The sequence below is a fragment of the Nicotiana tomentosiformis genome, chromosome 12, assembly GCF_000390325.3.
Source record: "Nicotiana tomentosiformis chromosome 12, ASM39032v3, whole genome shotgun sequence".
Classification (NCBI taxonomy): domain Eukaryota; kingdom Viridiplantae; phylum Streptophyta; class Magnoliopsida; order Solanales; family Solanaceae; genus Nicotiana; species Nicotiana tomentosiformis.
The window spans coordinates 117,862,738-117,876,590 of record NC_090823.1 but is presented as its reverse complement, the minus strand read 5'-3'; the positions used below and the strand labels follow the sequence as shown (position 1 = coordinate 117,876,590).

At 35.4% G+C, this 13,853-nt stretch overlaps 2 protein-coding genes across 5 annotated transcripts; both read right to left on the bottom strand.

Moving 5' to 3' along the window:
• Positions 1–283: 283 nt before the first annotated feature.
• On the bottom strand, positions 284–3,724 carry LOC104090523 (probable pectate lyase 4). The gene is made up of 4 exons (XM_009595634.4): positions 3,265–3,724; positions 1,935–2,290; positions 1,362–1,497; positions 284–845 (listed from the first exon to the last, which is right to left on the bottom strand). Exons 1-4 carry the CDS (start codon positions 3,694–3,696, stop codon positions 618–620), a joined length of 1,152 nt encoding a protein of 383 aa, XP_009593929.1. The 5' UTR covers positions 3,697–3,724; the 3' UTR covers positions 284–617.
• A 1,029-nt stretch (positions 3,725–4,753) lies between these two features.
• Positions 4,754–13,008, bottom strand: LOC104090522 (serine/threonine protein phosphatase 2A 55 kDa regulatory subunit B beta isoform-like). Of its 4 annotated transcripts, none has more exons than XM_009595630.4 (14): positions 12,537–13,008; positions 9,690–9,793; positions 9,500–9,598; positions 9,065–9,184; positions 8,330–8,542; positions 7,600–7,691; positions 7,383–7,501; positions 7,121–7,244; positions 6,767–6,890; positions 6,107–6,175; positions 5,924–6,015; positions 5,764–5,841; positions 5,604–5,674; positions 4,754–5,478 (listed from the first exon to the last, which is right to left on the bottom strand). In XM_009595630.4, the coding sequence occupies exons 1-14, from the start codon at positions 12,658–12,660 to the stop codon at positions 5,342–5,344; spliced, it is 1,566 nt and encodes a 521-aa protein (XP_009593925.1). In that variant the 5' UTR covers positions 12,661–13,008; the 3' UTR covers positions 4,754–5,341. The 4 variants fall into 4 exon arrangements, with proteins under 4 accessions (XP_009593925.1, XP_009593927.1, XP_009593926.1 ...); XM_009595632.4 differs by having other exon boundaries at positions 8,339–8,542; XM_009595631.4 differs by having other exon boundaries at positions 8,336–8,542; positions 12,537–13,007.
• Between the last annotated feature and the right edge of the window lie 845 nt (positions 13,009–13,853).

Genomic DNA, 13,853 nt, shown 5'->3' with positions numbered 1-13,853 from the left:
CGATACGGGTGGTATAATATTTTTGAAGAGTCTGAGCAACATAGCTTGCCATAATATTTGTGTAATTATAGAAGTTTTTTATTAAAAAAATATAAAAGTGTGTGATTAAACGAACTAATAAGGAAATAATGCCAAACAAAATGGAACAAAAGGAATAACAGAATTTCATTATTGGGATCTTGCAATACATGAGGGATAAGTTCAAGTTAAAAAACCCGGCCGATTAAGGTTTCTTCTGATGCTGGCACACACATAATACAAGTGTGAATATTGGTATGTGTAGTTTTTGCTAACTTTTTATGTATTTTGAAAAATCTGCACGAAATAACTACAGATCCAAGGTATTAAAATCCATACAACATAGCTCATCACCTGCATATAATTACTACTCCATTTTGAGGTTAATTCCCTACACACACACACACACACACACACACACACACATATATATATATATATATATATATATATATATATATATATATATACAACAACGTTATTCCCTTCTCAATTCTCAGAAGAGATTTTATATGGACCGTATATCCATTTTCCAAGTAAAGAATACTACAGAAACACAATAAATAAGACAGCCAAAGATGTGAACATTAGCAATGTACTCAGCAGTTAGAAGTAGAGGAACATTTTAGAGCACCAGCATTTCTAGTCAAGGCCTTGACATTTTTTCCTTCTTCCACTGGAAAAGCTTGATCTGGTAGATAGTTAGGCTTCACGGACTCACGACCCGAACCCGATTCGCTGAAAGATGCTCCGTTCTCAAATACATCTTCAACAGATTGGAAATTCCATGAAACTTCACCAACTCCACCCTGCTTTCTCCATGTTATCTGTAGCACCATCATTTTCATCAATTAATTGTAACACCCCAGTGATATTATCCGCTTAGAGCTTAGGCCCGTACGGCTTTAAAACGCGTCACTAGAGTATATGGCATGTCTATTTATATACCCAACTTGTGGGATTCACATATCACATCAATCAACTTCTAAACTAGTAGGGGTCAATTGTCTCAATCTGGTTTATTTCATTTTGTTCTGACCATCTCATCTAAAATTTTAAGTTATTATAAAAGGAGCACTTCATTTTATTTATTTTAGATAATTAGATCTGAGACACCACCTTGTAGTCCGGCGTTTCCTCGAACCTCGCGCATAGCTAGAGCTTATCGTACCGGACTGCCTTTTTTTTTTTTGATCTGAGACACCACTACTAGACGTACCACATTTTCATATTTATAAAAGAAAATTATTTGATGTTGTTTAAGAGAATCACCGAATAAGAAACCCTAAAAATTCGAGACCATATTAACAAGAATGAAGAAAACTGAATGTTAAAAGGTTTACCTCTTTCTTTCCTCCTTTAGGTGCAATGAAATAATTGGCTTGGCTTTTAATGCTTGGGTTCATGCTTCCCCCTATTGCGTAGTTTCCCCATCCCTTGTATAGATTGTTTACCACATGTGCATATCCATGGCGAACCCTACAAAATTAATCAATGGAAATTCCAAAAATAATATTAAGTAAAAACAAAAAAGTTAAATTATTTTCAAATATAAAAATGTATCACTCGTTTTAGAACAACTAATAAGAAAATAGTGTCAAACAAATTAGATTATATAGGGGAATACTTTAAATGCATACATTCCTCTTTCCTACACTGGTCAACTCTCCTTCTTTCAGAGAGAGAAGAACGGGTTATTCACATCTCATTTGATGGTCGGAGATGAATTGAAAGATAAGCAGCGGAAATTTTCAATTTATTTTCGGTGGAAAAATAGAAATGTCTCCTGAGTTACTCATATATGTGGAGCACTTCATGTTCAATATAAAGATAAAGTCATTTATCTTGTAGTTTGAAGAAACTAAAAAATCATAAAATTCAGCTTGAATGTAACAATTATTTAATTTGTAGAGTACCTTGGCATTCTCTGGTTGCAATTAGGACCAAAATAATTGAATGCAACAGTAACCTTCATGTTCTTGTCTCTTAGAAATCCATCATCATGACCTAATAACATAACCTTATTTTGGGTCCTAAACCAATTATTGGAAATGGTAATATCAGTAGAACCACGAGTGACATCAATTAAACCATCTTCACAATCGAAAAGGGTATTGTGGTCAATCCAAATATTGGAAGAAGTCAACATTCTAATTGCATCTCCATCCACTGGACCCACATTTACTATTTTCTTATCAGGTCCTAAGACTGTTGATGCTGTTTGTGCCTTGCAATGGTGGATTTTTAGACCATGAATTATCACATTTGTCACCTAAAAAAATCATGTGAAAAATCATATTATTTACTAAAAAACAAAACAAAACATGACAGTCAATTACATACATATAGTAGTTAGAGACGTATCCTGAATTTAGAACTAGTGAATTCGTGTGTGCTACTGTGCTATCTATTTGTATATTATATGTATACTATGTATATATGGGTGTCAAATGTGTGTGTTGGGTTGATTTTTGGCAGGACAAAATGGGCTAAGTCAATAAATGGTCGGGTCATTGACCCATCCAAAAGTAACTTGGGCTTAGATGAGTTGAGTTAAGTTGAGCTAAAATTTGGGTCATAGCCCAACCCACCCAACCCACTCAACTCTTACCAAGTTTTAATTAATGTGTATTGTTTTCTTATGGATTGTTTAATTATCAAATAAGACTTTTTTCTTTTATAATTGGTCAAATGTGACATATCAAATAAAAAGAAAGTTATTTTAAAGATATTTTAGCAAAGTTATTCATGGATCAATTTGGGCTAAAAATCAGCCCAACTTTAAATGGGCTAAATTATGTTGGGTTAAGATGGGTTGGGTTCAACAAATGGGCGGGTCAATGACCAACATAACCTTGGACAGATTAGGCGAGTCAATTGGGTTTGGGCTCAAATTGCCACCCTTATATGTATGTATACATAAAATTCGAGCCAAAAATTGTAGGATCCACTTGGAAGGACTAGTTCCTCCTATGTCTAATATCTATTAGGAAAACGGTTTAATATACATGGATAGTGTAGATTTTTTTATTATTAGTGTATTTTAACATGTTATAGAAGGCAACTTGTCTTATTTTCCAGGTTAATAATCTCATTTTCCATGTTATTTTTCAGGTTACTAATCCCATTTTTTGGGGACAAACCTATAGTTAATTATCTTATAATTAACCTGATAGTGTAAAAATACTTTTATATTGTCAGAATATATATGTTAAACTCTTAGTAAAATTGTCTAGTGGTACATACCCTTTGGAGCATTAGACAAGCACCATCAGCAATGTTAACCTTAACTCCACGGCCATCAATGGTTGTGAAACTGCTAACTAAGAGAGGGTTTTGGAGCCTAATAGTCATGTCTCTTTGGAAAGTTACCCAAACCTTTCCATTGATATGTGTCATCGCATATCTGAGGGTTCCGGGTTTAGGGTTTAGGGGATCGTCACTAGGATCTGTAACCATATATTGTACCACGTCGGGTCCAATATTATTAGTCATCTTTCCAGAATAACCCACAGAACATTTAGCTAATTGTTGCCTGTGATTCCTCCAATTTGGATCTGTTCTCCAACATTTATCAATCACGTTAAATCCATGCACAAAACTTGTACTTGAAATTGTTATTAGTATAGTAAATAGAAGAGTTAACATGAAATATGAAGGCTTGTTAGTTTTCATCATTCAGAACAGCTTTTTAAACTTTCCTTGTTCCAAAGGTAGATTGGAACTGTTTTTGAGAAGGAAGAGTGGAGATTGTAGGTATTTATACATGCAATTTCCATTTTGGTTTGTGGTAGATGAGGAGAGTATTGATAAAATAATAAAAATGAATGGAAGAGGAATAGAGTTTACTATATTTATACATTAACGTAAATATTGTAGAGTTGCTACATCAATGTGTAAATATAGTAAACCCTTCTCCTCTTCCATGTTATTCTTTCGTCTCTATTTGCAAAAAATAATCTGTTAAAAAATCTTTTTTATTGTGTTTCAACGAATTGAACCCGCGAAAGGAATTAATAACTCCCGATTTCAGATAATTAAGATCGACTTGATTTAGATCTAAAGGGGTCAATTAACAAACCAAAAAAAGAAAATATCTAAAGGGGTCAAACTAGGGATTCAAAATTATAACTTACTTCCAGGTGATACGTATCAAGGAATTATACTCGTAAGTAAATCTCGAATAAAGCAATTTTAGATCTTCAAGGGATATTGACATAATCCCAATTTATTAAGTGGAGTATGTGTTACTTATTGACGATTAATTTGATTACCTTTAGACTAATAGAATCAATTTTTTATTTGTAAATTAGTATTCAGAAACAACGTAGAAGTTGCTACTGTCATTTTCTTCATCAAAATAGTTTGGCTATAGGTATTGAAACATGTTTACCGATCTATGTTCTTTACAACCCATAGTTTGGCTACAAGGTGTTGAACGTTATCTTGGTATATATGAAGTGAGTTTTGAAATGTCATGTTTGGTAAAACGGCAAAGTATAACAGCAACTTGGACCATAATTTACTCCAAATATGCAATTTTTCTGATGAGGTTTTGATACACCGAAGTCAAATGGGGCAAGAAACTGATCAACACTCTAAAGATAAACAATATTACAAAGGTTTCTTCCCATCTCAGAAAATCTTTCCAAGTTGATTCCATTACATGGCTCCAGAAGCAAAGTAAAACTAGAAACTCTATCAATTAAACTGTTTAAACACAGAGATTCTGAAGTGACCGAAGTTTAGCAGTTCCAGCTTCACTTTACCAAAGTTAAAAAATACAGGTAAACAAATGCAGTTGCTCTTGAATTTCTTTTACAGAAGGGAAAAAATTTACTTCAGTTAATAATCTATAACAAAAAGCACACTATGTTATCCTACAAAAAATAATGCTATCCAAGGAAAAAGGCGTAACATCCTGCCAGTTAGCAGTAGCTCCTTCTCGGCAAGATTAGGATAAAACTACATTTACCTTAGAACTAGTGGCAATTTTGCACATCCAACAGTTTTGCTTGTAGGAGAATAACATTCTTTCCCAACTTCAACCCAACAAAATAGGAGATTTAGAGAAAAGGGTGAAGCAGAAACGGGAATAAGGGAGCGAGAATCCCAGGCCATCCGTCTACTCAAAAAGACTATGTCGCTCTGTTGGTGATCCTTTCAGCGACATCCGGACCTTGACATCAAAAGCATGTACTACACCTTTGCAAGGCACCTGGAAGTGAGAAATGGTAGAACCTCAAGTTGCTGCGAGAGAGACCTTTCTCGAAAAGCAACCCAAAAATGCTAACCAAGAAAACTACATCTCCCCTGTTATGACTTATACGTAATACATGTACAAGCTGTTTGCAGCAGCACAGGCTATGGAATTTTCAGTTGGATGCCATGCCAGATGAAGCAGTTTTGTTGTGAAATCAAATGAGTTTCCATTTGCATCAACACCTGCACTATCTGCTCCTGTAATGCGTACATAAAATATGACGTATAACTCAGAGCAGTGGGCAAAAAGTTCATGCATCAAAAATAACTTGCATAACACAAACTAAAATACATGCATATAATATATGTGTGAAAATGCAGACCTCTCCGGACAACACGTGTTATACTGCTGCTCACAGACCTGGAAGGCCTTGAAGGAGTCTGGACTTGCCTTCTGGAGGGGCACAATCAACGCCATCAGAAACCAAGGCATGTTACCACACAAAATCAAATGTGTTGCCAAAAATATTTTGATTTAGGTACCTCATAGGGTTTTTGCTTGCTTCCAGGGTAATTGCTTCAGTGCTCCCCGGAGGACAACCAAACACGCGGAAAAGATTGCTGATATGATAGTAATCATTTGTTTAAAAAATGAAGAGGTGGAAAAATGATATGTAAAACAAAGCTGAAAAATTCCAGAGACCTGTAAGATCCAGTTGCTACTCGCATACCATCACCACTAAGGCAACACTCGAATTTATCAAAGATGGAATCATTCTCGTATAAGTCACAAAGCTGCACAAAATAGAAAATGCATTAATTATCAGCTCGACCTGTAAAAGGATAACCAAGTTCACATAACACTTTGATGGGGAGGGTAATTCACCTTTGGTCTTAAATATTCATGAACCTGGAATGTTGAAACTGGACCAGAATCCATGTTTATGTCCCATAGCTGATAAAATAAAGCTTGCTCAGTATCAAAAGGAACAATTTTTGTTGATAAAAAATGAAATTTCACTGACAAAGATGGAAAGAACATAAACTTCCTACACCATAGCTAGAAAAAACTAGACCTACTCCGTGTAGGCGTGTCACACACACACACAGAGAAACTGCTTTTCGGATATGTTAAGTTTGCCAATGGGACGGAAGGAACAGAAAGTACCATACACAACGACGTAGAACAGTCTCTAGAAACAATAAAGACATTTTTTAAAATTAGTACCTCAAGAAAAACTCCAAATGTAAAGAGTACTTTCGCATTTTAAAAAGCAATTGACGCTGTATGGAGTTTACCATGAGGCATACTATTAATAAGCATGAAACCCCAAAACAACTGCTTGTAATGTGTCCAAGGAAGGACATGGCCATTCTTACATCACCTTCTCAAACTCTGCTTTACATAGGCACTCTTTTACAGATCAAGACATGCCTTCTACTGATTTAATAATATGAACGCGAAGTGCATAAGCAATTAAGCTGTGCACCTCTCCGTTCACTGACTGGAATATGGAAATCCAGAAAAAAACAAACAGAAACAAACCTTAAGGGTCATGTAGTCACGACTAAGTATGTATCGTCCATTCTTTGCAAATTTAATATCTGAAATTGAAGCAATTATCTCAGTGAAAAAAGATCTTGAACCAGGTGCTTCCTGTTCCTCAAACCTGCATACAGGGAACACCAGAATTCCCAATTTATCAAAAGCTATGAAAAACTAATTCAAAATACAAACTCTGAACTTGAAAAATACATTTTCCAGTGCTCCCACGCTGACAACACCTAGATCTTCCAGGATACTATCATGTGCAGTTAAAAGTTCGTTTCAATGTAGAGACAGCGTAAGAGAAATACGCCCAGCAGAACAGAAAGACAAAACAATTGCTGTGATACTCACAATTTAGAATGTGAGTCACACAATGCTGACTGCCGCAAATCTATTAGACGAACTGATCCTTTTGAACTACTATAAGCTAACATGTTACAATGTGTAGGATGGAATTCTGCTGAAGTTATCACCTCTGCAATAACAAAAAACATCTAATTAAGGTCTAAGTACCTGCCGAAAAACACAAGCATATTCTATAGTAGTGAAAGTCAAAGGGGGCGAGGGGGGGGGGACTATGATCTAAGTCAAAATCAACACATGAAAAATGTACCAGTAAGATCTTCCATATTTGTTGGCTTGACATCCACAATATTGAAACTTTGATTACTTATTTCCAAGTTCCAAAGGTTTATTCGGAGATCATCGGCTGATATGAATGTTTCGCCATCACTAAATAGAAAAGAAAAGGACAGAAATTTTCATAAGCTCTGATAGACTGGACTCAGAAGAAGGTGAAGCAGATTTACTATTGTAAACAGGATCTTCACCTGTTATTTGATATAGAATTGATATGATAGTCATGAGCATGTGCATACACTCTTCTACACCTCGCAACAAGGCTGGTCTCGTTGCTTGTAACCTACAAGTTCACATACAAAGTTTTTAGATGCAGATGCAAGAGTTAAAAAGATATTCAAGACAATTTCATTAAAAAACAACGCCTATCCTAGGGAGGAGGTAGGCTACAGTCATTGGAAATTCCTAATACCCACAAGAAGAGATTCAAGGCACAAGGGAGGTGAATGTTAAGATAATCCATGCCTGACATTTCAAGGACAATAGCACCTGTGTGTGGGCCGATATTCGTGCAAGCACATATGGACATTTAAAAGTGATGTAAAGGGCCTATGCATATAAAGGCTAGCTTGTATATTTAATTCCAGCTTTAATAAATAGACATACATAAATGGCCTAATCTTTCTGTTATACTCTGCCTCATAGTTAAAAGAAGTTGCAGACATAGTATAAAGCATCCTTCAAATAACCTAGAGTATAAAACGATCATATACATCAATCCAGTAAAACTACAGCTCCATGGAATTTTTTTAAATCTAAAATACCTTAGTTCGAACATATATTTTATAAAACCGAACATTATGATTAGACAAAGTCTAAAGACACCAAAGAAAAATGCACATAATTGATAGGCTAAAGATTAACAAACTTGACATGTCATCAGCATCATAAAAAACATAATATAAAAGGTTAAGCAAGTACAACAACCACCGGCAAACGTAGTGAGGGGATTCCCCCAGGTGGAAAGGACAAATCATTGCCCAAAGAACTGTACGATTTATCTCCATAGCCCCCATTTGCAAGACACTGGTTTGGGCTGGAACATACGCTCGAACTGGTTACACTGCCATTTCCAGCAGCTTTGGAAGGGTCAATATTCATTTCAGATATTTTCTTAACTTTCTTCTCTTGGATCTGAAATATTCAGGAAAAAGCAATTTGAAAGGAAATCAGCAAAGTGATACACAGCCGTGACATAAGATAGCCACATTCAGAAGTAGATGGTTTAAGAAATACATCATATCTTGATTATTTTACATTTATATCACGAACGAAGGAGTTGTTTCATCGCTGATACAAAACTATGAGCAGAAAGATATTTTGCAAACAATTCGGGCAAACTGTTCAGCCAAATCTCACTGTTCAAAGGCATTACACCAACAAACAAATTCATATCATGTATCAACATTCCATTTACCACAACAGTGTTTTAATACAACAACGAAGTTGAAAGAGATCGTGTCAAACTACAACCTTGAAATTAACTATTAATATCGTTCCCCAATAAAGCAGTTATGTAGCTTAAGCTAGAAAATAATTTACAAAAGATTAAGAACTCATTTTCATTTAACTAGATAAACTGAGCAAGCAACCAAAACTCTACAATGCATTAATACCCAAGAATCAGAGAGAAGCGAGTCAATAAAAAGATTTTACCTTCCAATACTTGATAGTTTTGTCATTAGTAGATAGAAGAAAGAGGGCACCATTTGCTGTTTGGCACCATCGGATCTTGTTGATTTTCTCCTCAATCTCCAAACTCTTCAGATAATCAAACTGAATGGAAAGATGCGGCAGAAGAAATTATAATTCTACTGAAGCAATAAAAAAAAAAGAAAACAGAGCAGATGGAGGAATGCGACATAGCATAGAGGAGGCATTCAGTCCACAGTTGCATCTTGACAGAGGAATCAGGCAGCTTGAAGGACCCCTTCTTTCCAAAGTCATGAAATAGAATAATAACATCATCCTGAAGTTCTTTTGTATGATTGTTTCCAGGAAAGTTCATCATTCATGAGTTTCCTATAGAGAAATTACACCAACAAATACGGCGAAAAAAGGAAGAGCAAAGAACAGAGAAGAGGTGTGTACCTCAGGCTCGTGGCTTTGAAATTCTGTCTTGTAGCGAAACTCAGGATGCCGACTGACTGGATAGTCCACTCTCTCTAACTCTCGTCGACTTCCAACATGCTAAAGAAAACAATGCATGCAGAAGAATGATCATCAAAACAATCAATTCTACAGTAACTAAACATTCTAAAACTAAACAGAAGAAACCCACCTCCTTGGTATCGGTCCTTTCAAATAATACCACCCTACCCCCACGATCCCCGGTGGCAAGATGGTCACCAGTTTTATCAAACTCAATTGCTGAAATGATATCAACTGCAATCACGAAGACAAATACATACATCATGAGAGTCAAAGAAAGGCGTGCATTAAACAATCAAACATAGTGAGCCTAATAGAAGTTCTCCACTATTTGTGGAACTTGCATAAGTTCAGGCACATTAGCTGCATTTCTAATGCATTTTGATCTAAGGATGCTGTTTTATAATATTAGGCCCATCTACATTATAGCTTGAAACAAAAGGCTCAACAAGTACTTTCTGATAACATGAAGTACCTATTATTAGTAGTCAAACTATGTTATACAATGCAGGGCACCGGATTATGAAGATGAATCATTGCACAGTTTTGAGTAACGCATTCTCAATTCCTTGCTTTTTCATTCTGGATTTCTCTATATCAGCATAAATTACTAATTACCCGGAAAATATAAAGTCTACTAAATGAACTCACTAAAAGCCTTCATGATTAAATGCCTGAGAAAATGAATATTGGCACCCATAAAAATAACTATAGAGTCAATCAGTCAATCAACAATTCAAGCTAATTGGCATCCTATATGAATGCTCTATATCCATTCTGCTTCTTCTTGAACCCATTTCTTTCTATTACGCGCTCTGTTCCATTTTAAATATCTTTTCTTTTTAGTCTCTTCTAAAAGATAGTATCTTTCTATTTTGTACACTCTTAAACTATAGACTTCCCATTTTATCCTTAATGACATGTTCAGATGTTCTTATAGGCATAGAAGTGTTGTGTCATGTTTACATAAAACAAGTTCCAAGGGTACTATTTTAGTTCAAAAGTCTTCTTTCTTTCTTAAACTCCATGCCTAGTCAAACACCAACATATAAAATCTCACTTACCCCTATATTGATATGCAAGTATCTAACAAGACTAAGAAGATTCTGTCCTCGACAAATACCAACCAAAAGCTTTATGTACGTGCAAAAACAAATAAGCTTTAATCCCAACTAATTGGTAATACCTATATGGATTCTCCCACTGTATTCTACTTTTAGCTAGGTCCACGTGGAGATTGTAGGTCGTTTGAAACAACACCCATCCATATGGATAATACGATTGCTATCTCGTGTCCTTTAAGTATCTTCAACCATCATAACATGGTAGCATTCAGAAATAGCTCTGGAATAATGCGTAAAATAAAATCTTGAGTTGCTTGAGGTAATATTGAACAGATTTTATTTCAAACATATACAAAAATCTCACCCGAAACTCTATATATAAATAAGGTTGCTACTGATGGGATTTGACTCATGAATTTAATTTAGGGCATAAATGCTAGTAATAAATAAAGTTAATCTGAATTTGGTGTTTCCATAGACAGGGCTATCCAGAGAGCTAGAGATACTATGAGCAGTCATTGTAGATGAACATGGTTTAGACGCAATAAGAAGACAACCACGAGTCAAGAAAACTAATTTCATGTACAAGGACTTCTCTGATTAGCGGTGTTGATATTTAGCCCTCTTTGAAAAACTTCAACTATCCGTCTAGAATTCATACCTTCTTTAGTTCCAGTGCCCACAATCTCCATGCTTGTAACCACTAAACCATGTGGCAAAAGAGAAGGAAAAAATGCAAGCCAATAAAACATCTTTAAGTGTGGTTTAATTTTAGATGGACTTTGATGACACTCCATACCCTATGAAGAGAATCAATTAGTTCACAAGTAAAATCCTAAAGTCAATTTCATGCTATGACAGACTATAATTCAAGCCTCGTCTCTTAGAAACACGCATCAATTAAAACCAACTTCCAAAGAGATGTAATACATATGGTTTTAATGCTAATACATATTTGAATTATATTTACCCTGCGCCCTATTTTAGCCGTATACTGAAGGTCATACTCTCACATTGATACTCATCCTTAGGCAATAAAATCAGAAAATTTCTACACAAGGGTATCAAAGCATAATCTAGTATCTGTAGAGAGCAACACGTATTTGGCCTTTACCTACTTAGCCTGGGACCCTTCTTCAACCAATTTTACAGTTGGATAACCTTGACTTTAGCACTCTAGCTTGATGTGAAGTACTTATGCGAGAGCCTATATAACATACTACAGAACTCAGTAAGCTTCTGATGAATCACTTGGCCTAATCCAAGCCTAAATCCCCATGGAAATCTCGAGCCTTTCCACAATTTACAGAAAGTGCTAGTCCTACCTTCACCATTATTGGCCCTGACTCTAACTCCCACCTCAGCCAATACAAATTGGTAAATAGAACGTCCAGTTCACGACAATAATAAACTTTTCCAAGACAGAAGTAGAAGTACCACATACTGACATACATATGCACATTGCAAATCTAGGGATTTGTACCCTTCTGATTTACATTCAAGTATACATGCTTCAACACGTACACTCTATGGCAATACATGACCCAAATTAACAATTAAGAAGCTCACACTACAAATTTAGTAATTTACTGCTGATGCTTGCAAGCAAAGTTCAAAAAAGAAAAAAGAAAAATATTACCAGCACACTACAGTTAAATAAACTTGGTTGAGTTCACTACAATACTGTTCATAAATTCGATTGATCAAAATCAACATGCAAATCAATCAATCAGATCCACGATCAGAATCTATCAGATTCGCTCTACTCACATATTAACAAATTATATTTCACGCAATTGACGACCAAATAACAGATCAAAATCCTATAAGCAAACCCTAATATGTACACGGATACCAAAATGAGCACGGATCCAGCAGGAGTAAAAAATGAAGTGCGGCAATAACAAAATTACCTTCCTGCACTTCTTCTCCAGCCGTACGTTCACCGAAAACCTGAGAAAATTTCCATTCCAGAGACGGCGACGGTGGTGGACCCGCCGGAGCTGCCGCGACATCTCCACCAACACCACCTTTCATTATAGTTTCCCCCAAAAAAATCAACAGCCAAAAATAAAAACAATCAAATATCTCCGAATCAAATGGAAGGTTCTAGAATCGGAAGGACAAAACAGTCACTTCATCAAAAAGCGATCGTCAGAAGAAGATCGTAAAAACTTCATAGGAAAAAAACATTTTGGATTCAGATTCAATCATTACGAAGTTCCAAATCAAAAACGACGACGTATAATCTTTCAATACAGATTCAGATTCTCTCTCTCTCTGTAATGGAGTAGTGAACCGTTTTTTGCCATCAGAAAAACAAAGGCACTGTTATTTTATTTTATTTTTTTTCTAAGTTCTATCTATGTATAATGCATTCTTCTTCTTTTTCTCTCTCTTCATTTTTATATATTTTGTACAAGGCTTGTTAGGATTACATGTTGGTGATATTATTTGACGAAACAGTAAGTTTGATTGGTTGAAAGTTGTGTGACGGTGAATGGAGGGTGAGAATAGTGAAAAAGGTAATTGGGGGAAATTATGTTATTGAAGTTCAGTACACGACCGGGCGCTGTTGAAGCCTGAAGGTAAGGTTGTCTGAATTCATGATTTTACGTTTATGTCCTTGTCTTTAATCTCTTCTTAAGATCTTTAATTCTCAAGATTATTGAATTTTATATTTATAAATATATTTGTATTACTATGCATTTGTTTATTACTACTAATATGAGCTGAACGTGAGAGATGAAATAGTAGTATTATTTTTAGGAATCTTTAGTAAAGTAGTGCAATTTAGAGCCTAATTATCATATGTAACTATATTTTATCTAATTACCATTTGTAGCTATTGTTCAATTGTTACCAATTTGTATCACTTATTTTCGGACGCACAACAAATACATGTACGAATACGGCTTGTGTCGTATGTATTCGTTCGTGCAACGAATACAACCTGTATCAATTGTATTCGTTCGCGCAACAAAAACAATCTGTATCGACTGTATTTGTTCGTGCAACAAATACAACCAAGACGAAATATAAGGGTGTATACAAGGAATACAATATGTGTGGATTGTATTCATATAAGTTGTATTTGTTCGAGCAACGAATACAATCAAAATAAAATACAGAAAAATCGAATGCGGGTGGTCTAAGCTAGGGCTGGGCATATACAGAAATACAGAAAATTCACGACCTCAGCTTACTAAGCGGGTGGTCTAAGCTAGGGC

What these genes read in the sequence shown, in the direction of transcription:
- LOC104090522 (XM_009595630.4), bottom strand. Translation starts at nt 12,660, where the DNA reads ATGAAAGGTGGTGTTGGTGGAGATGTCGCGGCAGCTCCGGCGGGTCCA. An exon ending in AAACTATCAAGTATTGGAAG is followed by an intron (nt 8,543 to 9,064) that starts GTAAAATCTTTT and finishes TGAATATTTCAG; the next exon opens with ATCCAAGAGAAGAAAGTTAA. An exon ending in AAATATGGAAGATCTTACTG is followed by an intron (nt 7,245 to 7,382) that starts GTACATTTTTCA and finishes TTGTTATTGCAG; the next exon opens with AGGTGATAACTTCAGCAGAA.
- LOC104090523 (XM_009595634.4), bottom strand. Translation starts at nt 3,696, where the DNA reads ATGATGAAAACTAACAAGCCTTCATATTTCATGTTAACTCTTCTATTT. An exon ending in TGCAACCAGAGAATGCCAAG is followed by an intron (nt 1,498 to 1,934) that starts GTACTCTACAAA and finishes TTAATTTTGTAG; the next exon opens with GGTTCGCCATGGATATGCAC. An exon ending in CTAAAGGAGGAAAGAAAGAG is followed by an intron (nt 846 to 1,361) that starts GTAAACCTTTTA and finishes ATGGTGCTACAG; the next exon opens with ATAACATGGAGAAAGCAGGG.